General features: G+C 45.8%; 1 protein-coding gene across 2 annotated transcripts in view; it reads right to left on the reverse strand.

Annotated features, from left to right (window-relative positions):
- Positions 1-12042, reverse strand: part of NNT (nicotinamide nucleotide transhydrogenase) — a 1308245-nt gene that overhangs the window by 1058319 nt on the left and 237884 nt on the right. For both annotated transcript variants that reach the window (XM_044076912.1, XM_044076918.1), the window contains exon 3: positions 7078-7307. In XM_044076912.1, coding sequence (XP_043932847.1) covers positions 7078-7307 — 230 coding nt within the window. The remainder of the gene's footprint in view (positions 1-7077; positions 7308-12042) is intronic.

The raw sequence follows: 12042 nt of genomic DNA on the forward strand, positions 1-12042 counted from the left end.
TCGGTCTGAGGCAAGAAAAGTTTCCACAACGGGGTACTTAGCTTTCAAGAAGACTTTGGTTGCAAAATTTTCGTAATTTCAGGAGCTGGCCGACTGGCACTTGCGAACTGCTTCTGCTTCGGGCACCGCGCGGCAAGAAAGACTGAAGAAAATGGCCTCGGCTGGTTCCTTTATACCCCTGTCGCACTGACGTCAGGGAAGAAGCGACGACAACCGATGCCGGACCTAGACTTTGGAATTCGGCCGACCGAGGACCCACCTGACGGCAGGAGAACCCATCTGTTATGACTGCAGCTGTATGCACGATGAACATTATCTGGTTTGCAACTCTGGGGGCAGTGCTTGCCACTGTGAACTAACTGCCCTGTGTGGGTGACTTTCTAAGCAGAAACTACTCACTCAGTCTCTACGCGACTCATCCTCAACTGCCATATTAACCTCCATCCAAGAGACACCTGCAGAAGACTGAGAAGTACCAGTATTTCATTTTAACTGTGGAGTCGCTAAATTTCCTTATAACAGCCTCAAGAGAAACATCTACCATGGATTTTAGCAGAAGTGGAAATCAGTATCTCTAACCAAATCAGACTCACCAGCCTTTGTCTTGTTCTTCTTTCTTTTAAAACGAACAGCAAAATCACTGGTCAACAACCCTTCTGAAATCAGCTTTGTTTTCTTCTTTCCTGCCAAGTCCTACAATAATTTTTTTAAATTATCACAGCATTAAAGTGTTCGATCCCAAGAAAAGTACAGTTTTGTACCTACCATAAATGTAGATGTCCGATAGGTATGCATCTGCAGTCATCACATATGGGTTGTCCTGCCTCAGGCAGCCCTTCGGTCGGCCGGATTCCAAAGTCTGGGTCTGGCCTCGGCTGATGTCACACTTTACCCGACGTCAGAGCGTCTGGGGTATAAAAGCATCAGCCGACGCCATCTTCCTCAGTCTTTCTTGCCCCAGATGCCAGGTGCCCTCTAGGAAGGCTAAATTTGGATAAATGCAATAAAATTCCAAACATTTGCAAAATTATATATATACATGTATATACAAACAAATACACCATAATAGATTCCCCCAGCTAGCTAAAAGAGGGGTAAGCACCCTAGGAATACCACAGAGGGGTAGGAGGGAGGGTAAACCTGACTGCAGATGCATACCTATCGGACATCTACATTTATGGTAGGTACAAAACTGTACTATGTCCTTCAAGGATGCATCTGCAGTCATCACATATGGGTAGAATACCATAGCCAAACTGTGGGGTGGAGGTACTAAGTGAAGGATGGTGTAGTTAAGATACCCTGCAGGACTGCCGTAGCAAAACCTGCTCTGGATCTGGAGTATAAAGGCAAACTGTAATGCTTGGCAAATGTATGCATGGAGCTCCATGTAGCAGCTTCGAAAATGTCTTTGGTAGCCACCCCTCTAAGGAAGGCTGTGGTGGTGGCAGTGGCTCTCGTGGAACTGGGTCTAATGTTAGCTGGCACAGTCTTTCCATGAAAGGAGTAACAAAACCGAATGCAATTTCCTATCCATTTCGAAATTGTCTGTTTGGAAATTGCTTTTCCTTGCACCCAAACACAAACAACTGGTCAGTCTTTCTGTAACCTTTAGTTCTGTCCAAGTAGTAGCGTAGTTGTCTGTGTATGTCCAGGGTGTGCAGAAGTCTCTCCCCTTTATTTTGAGGCTGTGGGAAGAATGTAGGCAAATGAATAGCTTGGTTCAAAGATACCCTGGATACCACCTTTGGCATGAAAGTAGAATTGGTCCTCAAAGAAACTCTATCCTGATGAAAGATAAAGAATGACTGCACCGCCACTAAAGCTTGTAGCTCAGATACTCTTCTTGCTGAGGTTATGGCCAGAAGGAAGGCAGTTTTCCAAGACAAAAACTGTACATCTGCCGATGCTGCTGGTTCAAAGGGAGGTAGCGTTAGTTTTTCCAATGTGAAATTCAGGTCCCAAGTAGGTAGAGGTGGTTTCCTTGGAGGATTAATATTTTTGATTCCCCTTAGAAACTGTCTTAGTAGAGGGTGAGAGAAGACAGGTGGATTTAGATTGTATTCTGCTGAGATTGCTGAGGCATGTATCTTGATGGAAGAGTAAGACAGGCCACTGTGGGACAATTCTGCCAAATATTTCAGTATGTATGCCATATTTATCACAGTCACATCTAGGCCCTTTGCTGTGTTCCAGGTGTGAAATCTTTTCCATTTTGCTGTATATGCTTTCCTTGTGGAAGGTCGGCGAGCTTCCATAATAATATCCTTCACTCTCTGGGATAGGTTACCCTGAGGAGGAGTCATGGTATTCTCCAGGCAGTTAGCTGCAAGGTTTTCAGGCTGGAGTGTAGAGTCCTGAAATTGTGCTGTGTCAGTAGGAGTGGCCATAGGGGGAGAGGCCATGGTTTCGTCTGTGACAAGCTCTTTAGCAGTGGGTACCAGTGCTGCCTTGGCCAGTTTGGGGCTATCAGGATTACTCTGGGCTGCTCTGTCCTGATCTTCAGTAGGACCTTGGTCATTAGTGGAAGAGGTGGGAAAGCATACACTGTTAGAGCTTTCCAGCTGAAAGAGAGAGTGTCCACCTTCCATGCTTGTGGGTGGTATGTCCTTGAGCAGAATTTCTTCAGTTGATGATTTAGGGGGGATGCGAACAGATCTATTTCCGGCCTTCCACATGATTGTGTGATTTGTAAGAAGATGCCTGGGTGTAGCATCCATTCATGTGCATCCATGGTAGTTCTGCTTAAGCTGTCTGCCAGTGTATTGTCTTTCCCTGGCACGAATTGGGACTGTAGCTGTATGTTGAGTTTCAATGCCAGTTCCCATAGGTTCACTGTCAGTCTGCAAAGAGGGTAGGAATGGGTGCCTCCTTGCTTGTTTATGTACCACATAACTGTGGTGTTGTCTGTCCTTATGAGTAGGTGGCCTTGCTGAAGGAAAGGAGGCCTCGATTGCGTGTATCACCGCCAGCAATTCCTTTTGGTTTATGTGCATGTGCATCTCTCTTTGTGTCCATAGCCCTTGTATACATCTGTCCTCCATGTGCGCTCCCCAACCTTGGTCTGAAGCATCCGTCTTGGCTTGCTGAAGGGCAGCCCGCTGTTCGACCGGCAGGCTTGAGCCCACCACAGGAATTCCTTTTGAAGGCAAGGAATGAGTGGGATCAGAGCTTCTAAGCTGTGACTGTGCTGAGTCCATAAACTTCTTAGGTACCATTGTAATTTCCTCATATGAAGCCTTGCTTGTGGAATCAGAAAAATGCAAGATGCCATGTAACCCAGGGCCTGCAGGATTTTCCTTGCAGTCATCTGAGTTTGTCTTGTGAGATTCTGAAAGTAAACTGGTAGCTGTTCTTGTTTTTCTTCTGTGAGAAAAGCCATCTGGGTGGTTGTGTCTAGATCTGCACCCAGAAAAGTTATTCTTTGGGATGAAACCAGTCTTGATTTGTGGACGTTGACTGTATATCCCAAGGCCTGTAACGGGTGGATGGCATAGTCCAAGTCCTTTAACAAAGTTTGCTTGCTGTCCGCTTGTATTAGGCAGTCGTCCAGATAAGGGTAGATTTGAATCCCCTGAAGTCTGCAGTGTGCAATTACTGATGCCAGGCATTTCGTGAATACTCTGGGCGCAGTAGATAAGCCAAAGGGCAATGCTGGGAATTGATAATGCTCTGACCCTGCAAGAAATCTGAGGTGTCTTCTGCAGCTTTGTCGAATAGGGACATGCAGGTATGCCTCCTTAAGGTCTAGAGTCACCAGCCAAGACCCCTTGCCCAGCATGGGAAGGAGTTGCTGTAGAGTCAGCATTTTGAATTTTGGCACAATGAGGTACGTGTTCAGTGCGGACAAGTCAAGAATAGGCCTCCATTGATTTTCTTTTCTTGGAACAAGGAATAATCTTGAGTAAAATCACTGGCCTTGTTCTGAAAGAGGTACCTTTTCTATGGCTTTCATTTGCATTAAGTTGGTAATTTGTTTCAAAGCCTCTGCCCTCTGATTTGGTGGCAGGTTTGGCATGCCTTTTCTTTTTGGCAATGAGTGGAAATGGAACCTGTATCCTTTTGTCTATTATTTGCAGTGTCCATGTGTCCCTTGTAATGCTGTGCCAATTTTTTGAGAATAAAGAAAGCTTTCCGCCCTAAGGTGCTTCTAATTGAGCCCTGGTCGGTGGAGTCAAAATAAAGTTCTTGAGTCTGTCCTGGTGTAGCAGTTGTAGTTCCTGCACCACCTCTCTGGTTGGGAGGCTGCCACTGACGGCCTCTGTAGGAGCCTCTAGCTTGCCCTCTACCTCTGGCACATCTATTTCTGCCTCTTTGAGATCTGTCTGAGTCAGGAAAGGACCAATTCTTAGTAGGCCAATTTCTGCTGAAACTTGGTGGTTGGACTTGCAGAAAGTCTTTAACTGTTTGCACAGATTTTGCCTTTTCTTCAAATTTCTTTAAAACCTCTTGAGCCGTGAAACCAAATAATTTTTGCTTTTCCATAGGAGCATCCAAAAGCTTAGCTTTAACATGGTCTGGCAGAGATTGTTCCTTCAGCCAGGCATGTCTACGTATAACTGCACCTGTCATAGCAGATCTACATGAAGCTTCCAATGCATCATAGCCACACTGCAAGAAATGGTTACTAACCTGCTGGGAGTTATGCACCAGATCCTGAAGGGATTTACGATTAAGGGGTTCAGAAGAGGACAGTTTATTATGCAATTCATCTAGTAAATACTCTTGATACTGTATCATATGGAATTGACAGTTTAATGCCCTCATGGAAAGAGTTGCAGAAGTATACACTTTCTTACCCCATCTCTAATGCTCTGGACTCCCTTTCAGAGGGTAGAGGATTTTTAGCAGTGGCAGCTGCAACCCCTTTAGGGCCCTGGGAAATAGTTTCTGGATCAGCAGAGTGGGCCTTGTACAGGTGAAAATGTGAATCCGGGACCCTGTAGTACCTATCAGGTTTGGCAGGAGCCGGAGGGAGAGAGTCAGGGGCAGTACAAGCATCTGAATAAACATCATCAATTACATTCAAAGCAGGAGTTATAGCTAAGGGCCTGTGCTGAGGTAAATGTAAAAAGGTCCTTAATCTCTTTCTGGAATCAGAGAATTCCTGACCCTGCCATTGAAAATGTTCTCTCATAGTGTGTAATGTTTCTCCAAATGAAAACTCTTCAGTAGGGGAGGCCGAGGGAATAGATTCTTCAGCATCAGAATCCTCGTAGGCCGAATAAGCCTCCTCCTGGTGGTCTGACAGACCAGAGCCATCCGTGGACTCATCTGAAGACTATGGATCAGAGGGCTCAACCCTGGGCCTTTTGTCCGGAGGTGGTTGAGAGCCCCTGCCCAGATTTGGTTGGGAGCCTCCAATTAATGAAATCAGATCCTCTGCTAGGGTAAGAATCTGAGAGCTAGAAGAAGGTCTCCGAGAGGAAACTTTGGGAGGCAAATCCTTAGAGAGTTTAGCAGCCTTAGCCCTAGAGAAAGCCTTAATGGACATGGAAGCAGGGGGTCTGGCTGCACCACGTGCAGGAGTAGACTTATCTACAGTAATGGTGTCGGAAGATTCCTGGACACCGGTTTCAGAAGTTAATTCAATGACCGACTCGGCCGGGGCCTCCAGGGCCGAGGTAGTCGGTTGCGTGGTTTCGGTAGTAGGAAGAGCCAAGGACTCTGTTTCAGCCGAGACCGAGACACTCGCGGTAGGCTTGACCGATGTTTCAGCCGAAACCGCAGCCCACATGTGTCGGTCCTTGTCCTTCCGTTTTTTGACTAAATGCGAAGTCGGAGTCTCCAACGGCATTTTATAAGCAAAACTAGCCCCAAAAAACTCCTCTGCAAACTCCGACCGACGTCTAAGAGTTCGTCGGTTGTAGGAAGCACAGGCTGAACAGGCCAAGACGTCGTGGTCTGGGCCTAGGCAGGGGAGGCAGTAAGAGTGGAAATCCTTATGAGGTATTTGTTTCCCACAGGTTAAACAATTATTAACTTTATCTGACATCGGCTGAGGCAAGAAAGAGTCCCCAATGGGGTACTTAGCTTTTTCAAAGTCTTCGGTATCTGAATCACAGGAGCTGACCGACCGGCACTTGCGAACTGCTTCTGCTTCGGGCACCACGCGGCAAGAAAGACTGGGGAAGATGGCGTCGGCTGATGCTTTTATACCCCAAGCGCTCTGACGTCGGGGAAAGTGCGACATCAGCCGAGGCCAGACCCAGACTTTGGAATCCGGCCGACCGAAGGGCTGCCTGAGGCAGGACAACCCATATGTGATGACTGCAGATGCATCCTTGAAGGACATCACCATGCATAAGGTACGCATGTCCAGAGGGGGAATTTAATGTCCACATACTGAAAAATCTCTTAAAACTTGACGCCTTATACCTTACTCGGCTCTGCCCAGTAGAAAATAAATACAACTACCAATAAGACCAAGAAATTCAAGGCAAACACTGACAACCAAAATCAGAACTACTGACTAAGCAAAACAGAAACAGATGACAAGGAGACTTAATAGGAGCAAGAAGGAATAGGTGAAAAGCACCTACTTCTGAAATTCTCATTCACTAAAATTAACAAAAAAAAAAAAAATAAAACCTGTAAGAATTTGATATGACAGAGGATCAACTTCATTTTTTTCAACAAAGCTGATCCAAAAACAGCTAGCAAATCCATAGAAAACAAGCATAGAAGCAGCTCTTAAGGTTTGCAGTAACATAGCATCTGAGAGCTAGGAGGGGAGTTTGAGCCTAGCAGAATCTTAAATGTGCCAAGCAAGGGCTGCCTGTGCCATACCAGTCCTGCTGTTGAAGTGAATTGACTGGATCATGTACAAATAATTTTGACACCTTCCAACTTGTTTAACCCATTAAAATCCTTCAGGATATCAGGCGCTACCTCTTATCAAGGGCATTTGGCAAACACTTAGGTTCAGCAATTCTGGGTAGGTGAGCTTGTGTTTTTTGGTTTGCAGCCCTTGCAAGACTATAACAGCATTTCAAAGAGAGGACAGTATGAAAGAACTCTTTACCTATAAATGAAAACAAGAAATAGTTTAAGACTGCACAGTTGATTACTACTTACTTTAAGAACCACATCTGAAGCCAGTACTTCTTTGGTACCCTGGATTAGTGCACCAACATCCCTATAGTGGTCATCAGAGAACTTGGCTGCTTCCCCAGCACCTGACTCCACTACAACATTAAAGCCTTGCTTGATCAAAGCCTGTACACCAGCAGGCGTCACTGCCACTCTTTTCTCATTCTGGAAGATCTCCTTTGGCACACCAACAGTTAGCTGTTTATATGGTATACCTGCAAAGAAAAATATCAGTTACTCAAATTGTATTTTGGAGACAATAGTTAACTTAACACATTTAATACTATATACACATTTCAAAATTTCAAATGCTCGCTTACTCTGCAGAATAAATTCAAGTTTAACCACTATTCCTGTCCACACTTATGGTTAGTTAATAACTGCTAACAGGTAAACAACCATCTGATGGACAACATAAGCACTACTGGAAGGAAGGCAGTAAAAGGAGCAGGCTACACCATTTTAATAATTTGTGATATGCACTTAAGATAGGATCAGTCTTATTTATTTTACATTTGTTAACCGGGAGAAATCCGACTGGATGCATGTCCATTTTCAGTGGAGGCCCGGCGAGAAAAGCTCCGAACAATACAGATAAAAAAAACAGTCAAAAACAGACAAAAAAATCAAACAAACAATCAAGTGAAGATTCTGTTGTTTACATACTAGATATCATGAGAGATACAACAAATATATTATCAAGGATGTGATAGAATAAGAAATAAGGTAATGACATAGTAATATTAATAATATTTCTATAGATATGCCACCCCATATCCATATCAAATGGTTGGTTGGTACTGGATTTAGAAACCACAGCTTGCAATGGAATGACAAAAATTAGTTACTTTTCCTCCTTCCATCCTTCTGTTGAAGTGCTATTAATGATTTGCCATAACCTTCCTTCTGTTCCTCCCACATATGTTCATAGGTGTTTACTAGGCTAACGACCACAAGGGCCTTTTTAAGCCTAACCTTGTATCCCAAATCTCTGACAAGTTTTGATAACCTTGTTAAGTGTAAGCATGGGCCTGGGAGATGAACCATTTACAGGGTTACCTGTTTGCATAGGTGTCAAACCAGGGATGAAATTCCGGTTTCCCATTCAATTGTCCATGTCACACTTGAATTGGGTTAGGAAGGAACTCTGTTTCACATGGATGGGGAGCCTGTTCCACAGACTGAGTAGTCTCTGGGATACATACCTACCTCTCGCCAGCAGGTCCTACTTATATCACAGGCAAGGTTAAAGCCTTTGGAACAGGTAATTCTGGTATTGTTTGTTTTGTGGATATACAGGAAGTCCATCACAGTGGGGTCTGACAATGCCCTGTATGCCAGACATAGATCTCACCTCAAAAGCCTGTAGGAGACAGAATAAAGGGATAGGGCCTTGAGGCAGTCTGCATAGGACATATTACTTACACCCGGTATTCTTTCAGTGAGGAACCTCTGTGGACGTTCCAGTTGTTGGATATGCCTGGTTAAGTACATACCAAACGGGTTATTGTACTGAATGATGGGGCTGATGAATGCCAAATACAGTGGAAAGTGCAGTTGTGTACACTTACCATAAATGTAGATGTTATTTATTCACTGTTGCAGTCATCACCTGTGGGTTATCCCTGCAGTGGTAGCCTTCGGCCGGTCCGAATACCAGAATCAATGTTTTTCTGCGTCGACTGCTGTCGCCTGTAGTTTGACCTCAGGTCGTCAGTGCCAGGGAAGTAAATAGTGTGTAAACAAATAGCCAGGGAATTGTTATGGCTAGGCTTGTATAGGCCCTAGGGTCGATAGCCTAGTACCAACCTATGAACCTGTGAACCTAAAAAGCAAGGCTGCCGACGCCATTACATCAGTTTTTCTTGCCCTAACCCATCAGAAGCACAAGGAAATATGGTGAAGTGGTCCTGGTGACTAAAAGCCACCGTGGGAAGCTTATGTCCCCTAGGGAAAGAGGATATAAGGGGGAAGGAGAGAGGGAGGGAAACCAGGACTGCAAAAATGAATACACTCTAACATCTACATTTATGTTAAGTGTACACAACTGTACTATGTTCTTCGTGTTTCACTATTGCATTCATCACCTGTGAGAAGATTCCCAAAGCTGAGGAGAGGGAGGGAAGGATAGGTTAGAACCCTAGGCATGGGTCAGCACGCCCTGCAGAACTGCAGAGGCAAACCCTGCCCTAGACTTATAGAAAAGAGGTAGTTGGTAATGCTTTGTAAAGGTATGGACAGAGGTCCAGGTGGCAGCTTCCAAGATGTCCATGGTGGGGACTCCTTTGAGGAATGCTGTGGAAGTGGAGGCTGCCCTAGTGGAATGGGGGTGATTTTCCTTGTAGTCTGTAGCAGAAATGGATACAATGTGATAGCCATTTGGAAATGGTTTGCTTGGAAATGGGCTTCCCTCTGCTCCTAGGGCAAAGCTGACAAGAAGCTGGTCTGTTTTTCTGAAGGGTTTAGTATGACCCAGGTAGTATCTGAGCTGTCTGTGCACGTCTAGTGAGTGCAGAATTCTTTCCCCCTTGTTTTGAAGGTTGGAAAAGAAGGTGGGTAGATGTATGGCCTGGTTAAGGGTCACATCAGATACTACCTTGGGTATAAAGGAAGGGTTAGTCCTCAGGGAGACCCTGTCTGCATGGATAATGATGAACAGCACAATGGCCATGATTTCTGAAGTTCTGAAACCCTTCTGGCTGAGATGAGGCTAGTAGGAAAGCAGTCTTCCAGGAGAGGTATTTCAATTTTGCTGAAGCAGCAGGTTGGAATGGAGGGAAGGTTAGTTTTTCTAAAACATAATTCGGGTCCCAGGCTGGTGTGGGTGGCCTTCTGGGAGGTCTGATATTAGAAGCCGCTCTGAGGAATTGTTTAATCAAAGGATGTGAGGAGAGGGGCTGGTCTGACTCGAAATGAGCTGAAATGGCTGAGGCATGGATTTTAATAGAAGAGAAGGAAAGGCCACTATTGACTAACTTGGCTAGGTAGTCCAAGATAGAGATGGAAGGTTGTGATGTACTGGCCCCTCTGGACTGGCTCCAGGAGCAGAATCTTTTCCATTTCCCTGCATAAGATTTTCTGCTGCTGGGCCTTCTGGCCTCTGTGATAATGTCTAGGACCTGTTTGTTTAACAGGGACCTCTTGTTTGCTTTTGAAGTATTAGCCATGCTGACAGACTGAGAGTCTGCAAGTTGTGTGCAGCATTCGCCCCCCCCCCCCCACCTGGGTCAAAAGGTCTGAGATCAGGGGAAGCTGCCTGGAGGGCTGGAATGTCAGGCTGCACAGTAAGACATACCAATGCTGTCTGGGCCAATCTGGAGCAATGAGGATGGCCTTTGGTCTCTCCTCCCTTATTTTCATCAGTACCTTAGGAATAAGAGGCAGAGGAGGGAATGCATACACAAAAAGGGAGTTTCAGGGGAAGGTCGAGGCATCCACCTCCCACGCTAGGTGGCGATACTCCCTGGTACAGAATTTTTCCAGCTGATGGTTGAGGTGTGAAGCAGAGAGATCCACCTCCGGAGTTTCCCACTCCTGAGTGACTTGCAGAAAGATTTTTCTGTGGAGCTGCCATTCATGGGGGTCCAGTAAGTTTTTGCTTAGGTGGTCTGCCAGGGTGTTGTGGATCCCTGGTAGGTATTGGGCTACTAGGTGTAGACCCACAGAGGCAGCTGTCAGCAAGAGGTTCATGGTTAGCCTGCACAGAGGTAAGATTGGATCCCTCCCAGTTTGTTGATACATCACATTACTGTGGTGTTATCTGTTTTGATAATGAGAACCCTTGGCCTGAGATGGGGTTTGAAGACTGCCAGAGCCTTTTGTACTGCCATCACTTCCTTTGGATTGATGTGTAAGGGAAGGTGCTGGGCATCCCAAAGCCCTTGGGTGCACCTGCCTGCTAGGTAAGCGCCCCAAGCAATGTCTGAGGCGTCGGTGGTGATGGTCTGGCCGGAAGGGAAGACCCTTGTTCTTGGCACAGGCCCTTGCCCACCAGAGAAACTCGGCCCTTATACAGGTGATCAGCGGGAGAGAAGTCTCTAGAGGCTGAGAGTGCTGACACTAAAGGTTCTTTAGATACCATTGAAGTTTCCTTATGTGAAGCCTGGCCAGAGGAATAAGAAGGATGCAAGATGCCATGTACCCCAAGCCTTGCAGGAACTTCCTCGCAGTGAGGTGACTTCTGGAAGCCAGCTGGGTAAAGTAGAGAGGCAGAAAGCTCTCCTTTTCTGGGGACAGAAAGGCCATTTGGGATGCTGTGTCCAGCAGTGCCCCCAAGAAAATGAACTTCCTGGAGGGTGTTTGCTTAGATTTCTTCTCGTTGATGGTGAACCCTAAGGAATTTAGGTGGGTTTTGACAGCAGCTTTTCTTTGCACTGTACCTGAATGAGGCAGTCATCCAGACAAGGGAAAATCTGTATATTTCTCTGTCTGCAAAATGCTATGGCTGGGGCTAAGTATATCGTGAATACTCTAGGTGCAGTAGATAAGCCAAAGGGTAGCACAGTAGATAAGCCAAAGGGTAGCACAGAGAACTGAAAGTGTTGTGAGCCTGCTCTGAAGTGCAGGAATTTCCTGCAGGATTCCCCTATGGGGATGTGGAGGTAGGCATCTTTTAAGTGTAGGGTCACTAGCTAAGCATTTTTTGTCAGCATAGGTAGCAGCTGCTGCATAGTTAGCAGTATGAATTTGGGGACCACCAGGGAGGTGTTCAGAATGGATAGATCCAGGATGGGGAGCCAAGTGCCCTCTTTTCTGGGAACCAGGAATAGTCTGGAATAAAAGCCTTTGCCTGTTTGGTCTGTGGGAACAGGTTCTACACCTTCCTTCTACAACACAAGGGCCATCCTCCTCCTGACCCCGGCCTAAATCCACTGTAGCAATGTTTCTCTGTCTTGACAATTCTACACCGTCATTTATCCAGCCTTAGCACCACTGTGTACATCACTTTTT

This window comes from Protopterus annectens, chromosome 1.part1 (genome assembly GCF_019279795.1).
Source record: "Protopterus annectens isolate FY-2018-M chromosome 1.part1, PAN1.0, whole genome shotgun sequence".
Taxonomy (NCBI): Eukaryota; Metazoa; Chordata; order Ceratodontiformes; family Protopteridae; genus Protopterus; species Protopterus annectens.